At 45.3% G+C, this 14,271-nt stretch overlaps 2 protein-coding genes across 2 annotated transcripts in view; one reads left to right on the plus strand and one right to left on the minus strand.

Moving 5' to 3' along the window:
* LOC136759299 (eukaryotic translation initiation factor 4E-binding protein 2) overlaps positions 1-3,729 on the plus strand; it is a 4,530-nt gene extending 801 nt beyond the window's left edge. Inside the window, exons 2-3 of the mRNA XM_066714225.1 lie at positions 2,610-2,783; positions 2,892-3,729. Of these exons, the coding sequence (XP_066570322.1) occupies positions 2,610-2,783; positions 2,892-2,923 (206 nt within the window). The 3' untranslated portion in view covers positions 2,924-3,729. The remainder of the gene's footprint in view (positions 1-2,609; positions 2,784-2,891) is intronic.
* Positions 3,730-9,107: 5,378 nt separating this feature from the next.
* Positions 9,108-11,933, minus strand: LOC136759300 (nodal homolog 2-A-like). Its single transcript, XM_066714226.1, has 3 exons — positions 11,510-11,933; positions 9,980-10,821; positions 9,108-9,842 (listed from the first exon to the last, which is right to left on the minus strand). The coding sequence occupies exons 1-3, from the start codon at positions 11,865-11,867 to the stop codon at positions 9,690-9,692; spliced, it is 1,353 nt and encodes a 450-aa protein (XP_066570323.1). The 5' UTR covers positions 11,868-11,933; the 3' UTR covers positions 9,108-9,689.
* Positions 11,934-14,271: the final 2,338 nt, after the last annotated feature.

Here is a 14,271-nt window from a genome sequence, read left to right on the forward strand (position 1 = left end):
CTGGGTCTCCTCTTCGGGACGAGTACCAGGGCTGGATCGATAGCAGTCAATCATGGCTCCCCCTCTGTGACGGCTCTCTAAGTGCATATGCATCAGTCTGGCGGCGTTTAAATGGGAGAACATTGTACTGGATGAGTTTAGTGCAGTACAGGTGTAGGGCATCCGACCAATATGCCCCCCCCCATGCCAAATCGCGACGGCTAAACGGAATAATAGCGGTTATCGTTCGCGTCTTTGTGTTGAAACGTTCTAAAATGCTGCAATCGGCGTGACGTCACCGCGCACGTGCCGCAGAACCCCTGGCAGCGCGCGAGCTGTGGGGGCAGACCGCACGTGCTTGCCCTGCTCCCCTTCTGTCACTAGTGCAGGACGTCCCGCCTGTTTACCAAAGGTGTTCAATGCCTGGACAAGCTGCTTTAGTTTGATCACTAGCAGAGTGGTAGTTAAAATGTGTGCAATTTGTCCCAAACTTTACACTCAAGATGATTTTGAACATGTGCAGGAAGGAAATGAGTCAAACTCATAGAGGGAGTTTTCAGTCACACCTGAAGTGCTGTTATTTGAGTAAACTGCAGAGCATTTTGCATTATTATTATTGTAGTAAACATAATTTATGAGCAATCTTCATGCTGTCAAGAAGACCCAACCTCCAGCCCTCCCTTTTCCCCTCAGCCCACTGTCTAGCACTGTGGAATTCACCTGGATTCTCTCAGAGCTCTTATCTTTGTTTGTCTTAGAGGTGCTGCTTAAAATAGGCCGTCCAAGCAGGTCAGGCAGGGGGCAGTTTCCTGGTGCTGCAGAAAGTCCTTAAAGAATTCAGAGGTCCCGTCTCAGTGGTGCGTTGGGTCATCAAAACACTCCCCGGGCAAAACACTGGCATGTAGAGGGAGACTGTCGATGAGGTGATGGCACCTCAGTTCTGCTTTTCGGCTGCCCGTTTCTCCATCCTGTAACCTGGCGACTGATTTTAGAGTCTGTGCGTCACTAACTCCTGTGATTCATATGAAACAGTCAGGTCTAATTTAGGTAGTGCGTGGGGGGGGGGCAGCTGCACACAGCAGGGGGCAGTGTCGCATACCCCCTGCCCTCATACCGATGGGGAGAAGTTGGAAACGTCTTCGTCTTTAACGTTCAGTGTGTACATGGTAGAGCAGTTACCCATTAACCCAGGGGGCGACCGGTGCGAAGGCAGGCCCAGGGCAGCAGTTTAAGGCGTTTAGTTTCCTGTGCCAGCGCGGCTATAGCTGGTGCTTGGACAGAGGTGGGCCAGGCAAACTGGTGGTATAATAAACTCTTTATGACCGTGTTTCATGACGGCACCGTGCAAGAACAACAACAGCAACAAAAAGGGGAAGGGGGGGGAAGTTGTTCACATTTCTCACAGCGGTTATTTCTTTTTTTTATTTATACATTTGAACTATGCTCTAAGTGACTCTGGTTTATTGAAATGCACAGCAGAACTGAATCCCAGACGTCTGTTGAAGTGGAGGAGATTTTTTTTATTTTTTATGAAGTATTTCGAGTCAAACGAGTATTTCCATCTCTTTAACATATTCCACCGCGCCACTGTTTCAGAGGTTCCCAGGTTTAATACAGCAGGGCTCTACGTGCACATATTACCATTTTTATTTATCACATTTTCATAAATAGGAGGGAATGCAGGGATCCAGGGGTGCTGGTTGTGCACATATCCCTCAACATGTTACTACTCAGGAAACATAACCCCCCTTCAGCCCAGCGCATGACCGTATGAAAAAAATAAGAGAGATTGTGAAGCAACAGGCTGGCACGCAGCTCGTCCTAGGGATATATTTATAGGGGGGGGAGTTGCACAATATCCAGAAAGAAAAACAGGGTTCTGTCTCTCTCTCTATTGGTCTTTCTTCCTCTCTCTCCCTCCCTCCCTCTGTGGTATGCGTCTCTCGTACATAGCAACACTGACAAGAGCATGGGTGTGATCCAGCTGTTGCCATACGCAGTTGGTGGCGATAACGGCAGGAGAGATCTGTCAGTCAGGGCAGGCCTGTTTTCCAGCCTTCTGATTGGTGTAGCTGTGCTGGTCATGTGTGTTTTCTAACACCATGTTAGACAGTGAGCTGTTTGTTATAGGTCTCAATAAAAGTAATGTTTGCATTTCTATTGCAAAGCCAGAAATATCCAGATTGAGAAGTAATAGGAATGAAAGCAATTTAATGCATTACCATATTATATATAGCAAGAAAATGATGTGTGTGTATATAATAAAAAATACAATATTCTACCTGGTCTTCTTGGACACTTGCTAACCCGGGCCCGTGTCTGCCCATGACTTCCAGTTCTGTTATGGGGAGAAGAACGAGTACACTGAGGTCAGACTTTACTCCATGCTAACCTCAAACTGCAACATCAGAGCACAGTGTGGGCATCTTTTCCCTCTACACAACATCTGCCCTCTCGCGTGAGATCTGGGTCTAAAGCCTCGGAAGGGTGGGACGGTTTCCTTTGGACGTGTATTTCCCAGGCATGAAGCCGGCTGTGTGAGAGCACTGGCGGTCGCATTACAAGGGAGGAAGAGAGTGCAGCGCTCTGAAAGTCTTCCCCTGTAACTCTCCCTCTCCCCCTCCAATCAGGCACCAGGATCATCTACGACCGGAAGTTCCTGATGGACTGCCGCAACTCGCCCGTGGCCAGAACCCCGCCGCGGTACCTGCCCAACATTCCGGGGGTCACCAGCCCCAGCAGAGAGGAGGACAAGCCGCAGCCCAACAGCGTGGAAAACAATAGCAACCACCTGGAGAAGACAGGTGAGCGGGGGTCCCAGGGCAGTGGGTATGTGGGTATGTCACCGTGGTCTAGTTTGAGTGTAAAAAGATCATTCTTCTCTTTAATAATACATTTAATTTTGTCCACAGTGGATGATGCACAGTTCGAGATGGATATCTAAGACGCACGGGGGCAATCTCTCTGTCCCAAAGAGAAACGATGAAGACAAGGAAGGCAGAGGAAGATGAAGAAAACATAAAACAAAAAAATAAATACAAATCAGGTGGTCTTCAGAATCGACCGATAGGCTTTGCGGATTAGCTCACTTCCTGTTGTCCAGGCGGCCGTTTCCTCTTCTTCCCGTGAGTCGGAGGGAAGTTATATTGGACAAAAATAAAAATAAACAAAAAAATCACTTTCTGAGCTACTATCAATACTACTACTGAGAACAAATCTGCATTGGTTCTGTTGTGGTCCATCAGAGGAGTGCAGTGCAGCGCCGGGGCCCCTGCTTCTCCGCAGTATGAATGTGTGTATTCCCCACAGGGGCCTCCAGTAAGAATGCACGGCTTCGGTCTGACCCGGCCGTGCACGTGGCAGCTGTTAAGACAACATGCAAGCTTGCTTTCTGTGTGAAGTACAGTACACGAGTTCATACTGTTAACCGTTCGAACAGCCATGTCTTTCTTTGTTGTGTTGGGCCCTGAGTTCTGAGATTAACAAGCCAGAATCCCAAAGATCTGATTTGTAAAAAAAATAAATGTCTATATTTCAGTTGCACAATTTGATTTGATAACTGACCCTCTGATCCCTCCCCACACTTTTTTTTTTTTTTAAAGCTAAGAAGTTTGATAAAAAATTGATTCCTCACCAGAAGTGTCATTTTTTTTTTTTGCTGGCAAGGAAGGACATGAAGGACATGTTTCCACCAAACAGTGATGTGAAGGGGAGAACAAATCAATCAATAAAATACTTGGAGGAAAAATACGGGCCTGTGTTTCTCTGTTTTGTTTGAGTGTTGTGTGTGCAGTGCTGCTCAGATACCACAGACACGCAATGTATTCGAACGCACCGTTCACTCCTCACTGAAATACCAATACAATTTAAATCGTCACAAACGGCCACACTTTCCCATTCAGGTTAGCAAGTTCTACAGTGTAGCTTCCCAGGGGTCACTGCATGGTTTTTGGAAAAGTGAAGGATCTCGTTTGGGAAGCTGTGGGACCTTGTTGACTGATACACTGACAGCTATGGGTGTGTCCGTGGATTTGAATAACATATAAATCAACTTCTTGCACTTGTTTCTTGCTCTCTTGAGTGAAATGATATGCAGATACAACAACAAAATAATATCAGCATAACGGGTTCTTATCATGACGTCAAACGCGCATCATGTGGTTGTGAAGATAGGAGTTGCATTTAAAAAAAGACAGTTACAAATATTTGCACTTAACTGAACACCTACAACTTGAGCAACAGACAAAAGACAGATCAGTAGAGATAGTCTGTTTATTTATTTTTGATTGTGTGTAGGCCCATTTTTTTTCTCCCGGGTAGAGTTAGTTTTCCTCTGTATAGAAATAATTAGATCATTATCAAGACAGACACTCGGATAGATCCATCCAGGTTTTTTGGTTTGAGGTCTGAGATATGTTAAATATTGTTTAGTGTTTTGCAGTAAAGTTACCAGACTTAGAGTAACTTGTCTTGTCCTCACTGGGCTAGTAGAAGAGCCTGTTGTTGCCCTTTGGGGTATTGGGTTAGTTCATTGCTATTGGTCCATAGAAGACGCATGAATTTGAGCTAAAACTATGAAAGGTGAAATATAATCTATATAATGAAGCCTGGCGAGAGGTCGCTTGTGTGACGCCACATTCGCACAAGATATCGCGAGAGGCGGCGGAATCTCATTTTATGTAGAAACGAGCGTTCAATTCGATTTTTGAATGAGATTGTTTTTGAAAGATGACGAGGTCGAGAATAAACAAACATAAATTAAGCTTCCGAGAAAATAAGACACACACAAGACCCAGTTCCGACACAAGAGACTGAGTTCCTTAAAACCTCAACATTCACCCACACAAACTGCTTGATATAGTATTATTATTATTATTATTATTATTATTATTATTATTATTATTAGTCTAGTATGCATTCATGTGACACGTGTTGAACTGACAGATAGACAGATAGCTGTATTTGAGCGCTGTGCAGTTTAAAAGTCTCCCACCAGCTGCAATGGGGAACCGGCCCCCCCGGTAAGCCACGCCCACCTCAGAAAAGGCTGTTCGGTGATAATGACATAATGGCCTTTCATTAATTAACCAATTTATTAATTAGCGACAATAAACCCTGGCCTGAAAACCCCATCTGAAGGCTGCTTTGATCCTCCCGTAAACTGGAAACTGCGAGGGAGGGGCAGACGTGGGAACAGTGATCCAGACAGGCGTTGTGTGGGGGGGCAGCGCTGCCGGACAGATGTGTATTGCGCTGGGGCTGATCAATCATGGGCAGAGACCCCCTGTTTTTTTTGGCTGAAGGTTTAACGTCATTAGTCTGGCGAAGAGATGCGGGCTCAATAGCAAGGTGTTCCTCAGTGCAAGCGACAATGCTGGGTGGATGATGTGAATACCAGATCCCCAATATTGTAATCGGGGGACAGTTGTGGCAGAAACAGCGATGAAGTCTTTTGCTCAATGAGAAATAAGACGACAGTGATTAGTGCATTAGGAGTGGATATCTCTAGTGAACAGCCCCCCTCCCAGTCAAACGATAAAATACTTAGATACACATACCTACATCAATGAAAGAGACCCTGTTTTGCAACACACACACAAAAAAGTTAAATAAAATGTTAGTTTCATTCGTGGAGTGACAGAGAGCTGCTCTTATCCGACTTGAAAACGTGTTTTTTTTCTTTCTCTCTCTCTCTCTTAGTTAAACAGACAGGAACTGGAGCTGTCGCGACCATCGAAACCACTGTACTTAATTTAAAATCATTATCAGACATTCAAAATGTATCCAAAGACATGTGTGTAGTATAAAATGAATTGATAACAAAATAATGCATAGGCTTACATATTTGCAATACATTCAAATACTTCAATTGTAGAACTAGATCCCTCTTATGCTTGTGTGATATAGATTTATATAATATAAAGTCAGGCATTTATTTGACTTGACAACTTTCTCCAATGGGAACTGCATTAAAGAAACATCACAAACATTCAGAGGAACTGTGAAGTGCAAAACTTGCAAACTGTGTCATTAAGTGAAGCAACATGTGGAAAGTTTAAGGTGACTCCTGTCAGACCCAGTGCCTTGTCCTCCGTATGTCTGTGCACTTCATGCAACTGAAGCACTCGGACAGAGTCATCTGCTGAATGATAATAACACAGGGAAACAGCCAGCAACACTTTATTGGTCATAAGATTGGAAAAATGTACATCACATGGATTGTTACAGGACGAGTTGTGCCTCTCTGAGTAATTGTGAGTATTTTACTATGCTATACAGCGGGTCCCTGGCACCATTGACTCTGTTCTGCTCCTGATTCTAGTGAAACGATGGCAGAAGGGCAAATAAATACACCAACTGGGAAGCAGTCACAAAAGTGTGGTGAAAATCTTTGGTTGAGGTTTGCAGTTGTTTCAATTGACAGCATTTCCTCCCTAATTGACAAAGATGATGTCCGTCCCTCCCTCTGTCCATCGAACCTTCCAGAGCACCTGCTCTTTGAAGTGAGGACAGTGCAAGAGTGCCCCTCATTCACACGTTCAGGCCAGGGAGAATAAACTACACCCATCACAAAACAAACGTCAGAGGAAAAGCAAACCGAAATCAAGTCCTCACACAATGGGCGGAATACAATTGAAAGCAATCACCGCTCTTTTTTAAAACGAGAGGGAGAGGGAGAATAAGTGTTTTATTGTAGCGATTGTGAAGGCCCACTAATGCAGACATTGATCAGGGGCTGCCACTGAGGCTTAAGGCTCCAGACGACTTTGTGAAGACAATGGCACCACCTCTGGGGGAGAGAGGGGAGGAAACGGGTTACATTTCAAACAGAGAAACCTGGAATACCAGCAAAACTCTATCCTTAGGATCGATGTGGAGTGCCCACAGACTCATATACATCTAAGCATTTTGGGTGGACAGTCAGAGGACGTCGGGTTAGTGGATTGTCTTATACTCTGTGTTCAACCGAGTTAATTGTACTCTTTTCCAAGCCTGGTTGTTTTCCACAGAGCGGTTAAAAGGTCAAGTCGATGAATCTTAAAAATCATTAGCCAGAGTTATTGATTTGTTTACTTCTTAGCAGATGCCCTACAGTCATCACAAAAAATGCTTTCCATACAAAATTACCTTAAGTACATGCACAGCATCAGTCCTTACTTAAAATCAATTAAAATAAGTACATACTTAGTACAATCAAATACAGTCAAACACATCAGTGAACTGCACGCTTCATGGTCATTCATTTGTGACCTCCGCATACAGCTTCATCTAAACCCCATCATGGCAGTTTAGTCTTCCAATAAAACGTTGTCCGTTTCCAGCTAGTCAATCAAAAGCACTGTGTATAGATTTAACATTTACTTGGGGGAGAAAGGGTGCATTTATTTCAGCTGGCTTGGGATACTTGTATGCCCTACAACACAGGATGGAAAAACTCAGTCACACAAATCCAATTTGTCACTCCTATATTCTCTGACCCTGTTTACTTGAAATTAGATTGTTTCGGTATTCTGTCGTTTTTCATCAAAATGAGGTTGATCGCTTACAATTAACATCAGGATTTTTTAATTTCCATTAAATCAATTCCAGTTAAAGACAATGAGGAAGATCTTTTGGGTTCAGGTCTCTTCCACGCTGTCGTATGTTCTTAAGAAAGAGACGCCATGCTCTCCAAGACTGTTGTTGCTAAATGATGACTCCTCCCTAGACTGGCTAGCTGTCCTTACAGCAGCCAAAACAATGTTGGCACTCCGCTGGCAACCACCGCACTCTCTGCCCTGGCTTCATTGGATCTGTGCTTTTCTTGACAGTGCGTGGGGCCAGGGTGAGGACTGCACAGGCTTGGAGGACAGCTGCAGAGTCAATCAGGGCACTGGTTTGATATGTCTGTTTTGTTTGTAACTATTTATTTTGTTTCTATGTGGGGGGGGAAAGGAGGAATATTTTGAGTTGTTGTTCTGTTGTTGTGTTGTATTGCCTTTCCTCCAAAAATAAATACAAATATTTGATCAATAAAAGAAGGAGAAAATATAGTTTGCTAAATATTCACATAAAACATTTAGATAAACTATTTAAGGACAGAATGGAAAGTTTAAGACACTTCTCCAAATGGCCAGATTAGCAGAGTGGAAGCCAAACCCTTTTAGTAGAATCTTTCTGTTTTTCCAAGCTGAGATTGTATTCATTGCAAGAACCACTCAGGTGACGCACCGTAATACGTCGATATCTCTCTCTGTCTGCAGCCACACAGACCAAATCAATCTGCTCACCCGTTTTCTTAACAATGCAATCAATAATAGTAATCATAATCATCCTCATAAATCTAAAATTAGACATTCGATCTAGCCATAATGACTATCTCCACAGAGAATTTACATTCACAGTTCCACAGAGGTGTCATCTACAGGGGCAATTAAACTCAGCCATAATAACCTCTCTCCCTGCTCCTTTCATTTTGCCAGCGCGTCACCATTACCCTCTCGCCGAGCCGCGACACGTCGAACCATTTAGGAATTTATAAACGCCACCCCTCCACCCACAGCCCTTCGCTTCCTGGCCCCTCCTGCCTCCATCCCTACACCCCCCGGGAGCTGCCTAAAGCAAACAGCCTCTCCCCTCCCCTCCGTCACCCGCTGCGAGGACACGACCCCACCTCACACCACCACTTCCTCACGGCCCCGGCTCTGTCCTGGGTGGCAGTCACACTGGATTCCCTCAGTGTGCCCCCCCAGAGGAGGCTACACTCATCTGCAGTGGATCCTTACCCTGGTCCTGCAGTGCTCCTCTAAATGAAACCCTTCCAATTAAACAATTAAAGATCATTTATGTGTCCAATTAAGTTCAGCCTGCAGAGATGGGGGAACTCCAGGGCAAGGGTTGAGAAGTCAAACTTCCCGAGTCAGGGGACATTCCTGCTGTTCAGATCGGATCACATTATTATTATTCATTTATTGTATTTTATCTGTAAAAAACAATATATATTTCCAGATGATCAGAAAGGTCAGTGCACACTCTGCTTTCTGCATTGACCTACAGCAGATCAGTTTTCAAAAGTAAATAACTCCTTTACACATTACATTTCTTTAAAGAATTGCTTTATTCGTGTTTTTTTTTTTGTTATTTACAAAATATATACATTTAAGTACAATGTGAATTAACAATATATAACAGTTCAATTTAAAATAAGGTAGTAAGATGGTCCTAGGTTTATATAACAAGCGGTTGAAATAGTGGTGCTGAGCTATACTGGAAATAAATGCATCAGAATTCAATATATAGATATATTCAATATCAATCAGTCTTAACATGACATCATGTTTTTCATTTAAATATTAAATATGATAATTATTCCTCAGAAAGGTCCAAGTAACCTTAAGTTATATATAAAGAAGAGCCTTTTATGTCTAACTTCTACAAAAGTTAATATTCTCTCCAACAAATGCACTAATAAAAAAATCAGATTGCATTGGAGTTGCCTTGAGTCAAAACAAGATTAAAGAACAGTTTCAGTATTTCATATAGATATTTTGGACACAGTGGCAGTCTGCTTTGGTCCAGCTCTTCTTCTGTCGCTCTGACGCACAGTCTGTTGCAGCTCAATGTCTCTGACTACCACGACTCTCCCAGACGTCAGGCCCAGAGCGGAGGTTTAAGTGTTTCTGAGTTGCTTTGTGTTGCTGGGGCTGGGGAGTGTAGGGGTCGATCGGTGCTCAGTGGCAGCCGCACTCCTCCACAATCATGTCCTCATGGTGACGCAGGACCACCTCCTCGTTCTCGTAGTACAGCATGGACAGCGGGCTGAGCCGCGTGGGCACGCAGGACGGGCACGACACCCGGTCGGGCTGGTACAGCTTCAGCAGGCTCTGCAAGAGAGAAAAAGAGAGAGAGAAAGTTAGATACAGAGCCAATAGTGTCACATTTAGATCTAAAACATCCCATTCTTAAATCCCATTCCCCAGATTTAATCAAAACAACTGCAACAACAGACATGGATGCTCACCTGCATGTAGGCATGGTTGGTGGGGTTGAAGGACTCGTCCACGGGGCTGGGGCAGTCCCCCTCGCAGCGGAAGGCGTTGTAGCGCTTGGGGTAGACGATCCAGTCTTTCCAGCCAATCTGGTCGAAGTCCACCCACATGTCCACCTTTCTGCAGAGTGGGCGTGTGGCGGCAGCGGCGGCGGCCTCAGGGGCAGGGGCAGTGGGCCCTCCGCCACCCGCCAGCTTCACCCTCTCCCGCTCGATCCGGTTCCTCCTGTGCCGGCGGACAGCCATGTCTCCAGCTGGGCCGCGCTCCAGGATGACGTACTTGGAGTGCTCCACGGTGTGGATGAGGGTGGGGGCGCCCACGGCCACACCTGTCTGGTTGTGCTTGGAAAAGACTACCATCATGACCTGGTCCGTGGTGCTGTGCCACTGCCCGTCGCTGGAGCCCTGGTGTTTCAGCATGTGCCTCTGCCTCTGCTGGGCCGCCTCCTCGCTGCCCTCCTCCTGCTCCCCACGGGGCTCCTCGCTGCCCTCCCTGCCTCCGGGGAAGCTCTGCCCGTGGGCCTGGTGCAGCCAGTACTTCAGCAGGTCGGTGATGTTGAACACCTTCCAGGAGGATGATGTGTCGGCCGGAGTGGCGCTGAAGCTGCCCAGGAAGAGGCTCTCCTGGCAGGCCTCGGAGGGGCTGCTGGGGGGGCAGGGGCCCTCCCCGGAGTGGAAGATCTCCACGGTCACGCGGTTGGAGCCGGAGAAGGAGGGCAGCCTGAACCGCAGCTCAGACAGACGCACCTCGTCGCTGGCCGAGATGGAGGACATGTCGAAGGTCACGGTCCACTTGTCTCCTTCCTGGTAGCAGCCTGTAGAGAGAAGAGAAGAGAGGAGAGGAGAGGTTAAAGCAAACGTCCATGTTGAGGAAGAATAAATAAATACATAAAGACATTCTGACATTTGACTGGGTTAACAATACAATGCTACCTGGATAATAATTAAACTTGACATGGGAATGGGAAGCATATTTTCCAAATTCACTCTGCTATCCAATGTCAGTTTGAAAAGCCTGCCTACAGGCTTTAGCGCACCCTACTTTAATGACGGCATGGCGGGGAAGGGAGAGGAGGAGATAGGGGGTGTCTGAATTCCTGTCCTGCCAGCAGATGCGCTTGAAAAAACAAGCCCAACGTGCCCAATGTCAAAACACGGCACAATGTGTATTGAGCCCCCGTGCAGTCACGTTTATAGCAGACGTCTGGGGTCGGCAAATACACACACATGAGATATATATACAAAAAACTCTTTAAAGTCGAATAAGCATTCTGACACTCTCGGGGTTGTAAAAGGGGGGATCAGATAAGGACAGATAGATCACCCTGTATCGACTGATAACAGACAGGTTACAGGACTGCGGCGCAGAGGGTTGCAGGATATTAGCAGTATAAGCAGATAAGAGCCCATCTCTATGCAAGGAACTAAAACTAAAAATATTTCTGACAGCGCATAACGTAGTGTCAAGACATAACAACAACACAAACATGTAAAGGTACTCACTTTTGGCCATGAGACTCATCACGGAGTCGGACTCCTGCAGAGCCAGGTTGTCCACCTCGGTGGGAGCGCTGGCCGGTGCGCCGTCCCCGGCCGCAAGGGAGCGGTACAGCTGCATCATGTAGAGCGGGTACCGCTGGCCCTGGTACGGAGCCTGATGTCCACTGCCCGCCGCCATGGCCTCCGCAGGGTCGGGTGCCACCTCTTCTGTGTGGCCGAGCTGCTCTGGAGACCCCCTGTGCTGGGTGTCGCTTGTGGGCTCCACGGTGCCCGGTAACGGGATGCGCTCGGAGCGGACAGAGCCGACCCCCCAGTGGGACATGAACAGCGAAGACAGCAGGACCAAGAGGCGGCACTCCATATTCCTCTTCGTTTAGGCAAGATCCCACAAATTTCGCAACCAAAAAATATATTGTATGTCTATGCAGATGATAGATGGACAGAGAGAGAGAGAGAGAGAGAGAGAGAGAGAGAGAGAGAGAGAGACTTCTGCTTCTTGCTCCTACCCCTGTCCTGGTCTAAAGTGATGGTGTGGCCGGGATACGATTTATACTGGACAGATGCCCTTTGATGAACCCTGCCATCAACGCCTCTTTGAAGTCCACCAAAGCCCCCCCCCACTCACCCCCACCCCAGCTCCCTTGAAGAAGAAATTCAAACTTACCAAGTTCATTGTCTGAAAGAACAAACCCTTTCTTTCTTATTCATAAGCAGAGGTGCAGTGATCTTTTGTATCATTGGTGCAAATTGGGGAAAGCTTTGATAAATCATAAAACAAACAAGTCAAAAGACCAGAGGGGACCAGGCCCGATTGACCAGACAGATTGAGACAGACAGCCAGGGCAGCAGCACTATCCCTGTAACATCTGCGTATCCAATCTTTACATACAAACCCGTTTCCGATTTGTTTTTATTGTCGGGAAGAAAACCAATTGCAAAACAAGGACAACACCACAAATACCCAAAGATTAAAACATGGTGATGACAATGCGTTCACACAGGGATACGAAATTAAATAATATAACAAGGTGGGTGTTATGTTAACGCAACACTTAGGAGAAAATAGGTTTGTTGTTAGAGGGGCGAAACATGTCCAAATTAGAGCAGCAAAATAGTTTCCAGCTTTTAGTGCATTGGCCACAAAAGTTGAATGGCTCCCCATGTGTATACACTGTAACCCATATTAGTGTGATATAGGTTAAAATAAATATGTAATGCTAGATTCTGTTTAGCAACTTCAATGGTCTTAAACACATTTAAAAACGGCAATCTACATTCAAGTTTTATAGGAATCAATTCCAATTCCAGATAAAAGTTCAGATCATGAGCTGGAGTGTTTGCACAGAATGGACAGGGCGAGCTCGTACTGGCTGGTATTGCGGAGGTCGGAAAGGCGCTTAGTGTCAGAAAGGGTTAACCCTGTCCCTCTGTAGAATTAATAACCAAACACATTGTCCCTTTACCGCCACAATCATGTGTCCTAACAGACCACCTACCGCAGTGAAGGCCATTAAAGAGATCTAATAGAGCATCTATGAAAGAGAGTGGCATTAAAACGATCTAATAAGCCATCTATGGCATGTAGGAGTCACCTTTGATACACAACTTCTCTTAATTGTACAATTTGTCTGGACAATGGACGCGAGGACTGGACACACTACAAAGCGGAGGGGGGGCTTTGATGTCCCCAGATATCAAACAGCTGGATACAGATCACAGACACACAGGAGGGGAAATTAACATACCATGCAGCGGCTTTCAAACACCAAGTGAACTGAAGGATCCTTCAAACGAAGGCATGTCAAGATGGGATGAGGCTATTATAATAGTAATGAAAACAATGTTCAGAGTTATGGAGTTCAACACTGCCATCTGGCACAATATATATATATAGTTTAATTACGAGTCATTTGTGCAGGTATGCGTCGCTGGTTTACGCATTATAGGATTGACTACCACCACCACCAGCCCGTTTAAAATGTGGGATTGCAATTGAAATAAGATGTTTCTCCCGTCCTGATCATTTAGGCTACATGGTGCATCCCTACAGAATGAACCGTATTGAAATGGGTTCAAACACCCACATTATGCAGAAACATACAAACCATATGCTGATTTTGAAAAATGTATTTGCTGAACGCCTTAAAAAAAAAAAAATGAAAATGTCGCATGTAATCAACATAAGTAAAAACGTAGGCATATACACATACACACACATACACATACATATATAGGAAATTGATTATGCTCTAATGGAAGAACCACTCAAGGAAAAGATGGACAGCGGCTGCGGTCTATAAACAGTGCGCAATCATGGATGTCATAAAAACACTCAATGTATTAGAGATCAATATGATGCCGACACGTTTCGACCTCATCTTCCGCAGAGCATCGTTATCATGTCATGTCATGAGGAAGATGATTAAGTCGAAACGTATCATCATATTGTTCTCTAATAAATTAAGTGTTTTTATAGACTGTTTATAGACAAGAGCCGCTGTCCATCTTGTGCTTCCTGTCCTTTAGAGGATAATCAATGTCCTCTACTCTCCCTGGAACAAGGCACACCGCATTTAAAACTTTATTAATACTGTTGTAGCGCCAGCAACTTTATAACTTAAGTATATAACTACACACATAACCACGTCATAGTGGTACAGTCGGAGTGATCCTCTGCCCCTGCCCTATACTTGGGTGGTGGAGGTGGGACCCCATAACATGTAAAGTTATTTGGGTGTCTAGATAAGGACGTGTAATAATTGTTA

The sequence above is a fragment of the Amia ocellicauda genome, chromosome 9 (genome assembly GCF_036373705.1).
Source record: "Amia ocellicauda isolate fAmiCal2 chromosome 9, fAmiCal2.hap1, whole genome shotgun sequence".
NCBI lineage: Eukaryota > Metazoa > Chordata > Actinopteri > Amiiformes > Amiidae > Amia > Amia ocellicauda.

Excerpts from the sequence above, each read along its gene's own strand:
- LOC136759300 (XM_066714226.1), bottom strand. The coding sequence starts at position 11,867 with ATGGAGTGCCGCCTCTTGGTCCTGCTGTCTTCGCTGTTCATGTCCCAC. Across the intron at positions 10,822-11,509 it reads GATGAGTCTCATGGCCAAAA|GCTGCTACCAGGAAGGAGAC; the intron begins GTGAGTACCTTT and ends TTCTCTCTACAG. Across the intron at positions 9,843-9,979 it reads CCAACCATGCCTACATGCAG|AGCCTGCTGAAGCTGTACCA; the intron begins GTGAGCATCCAT and ends TCTCTCTTGCAG.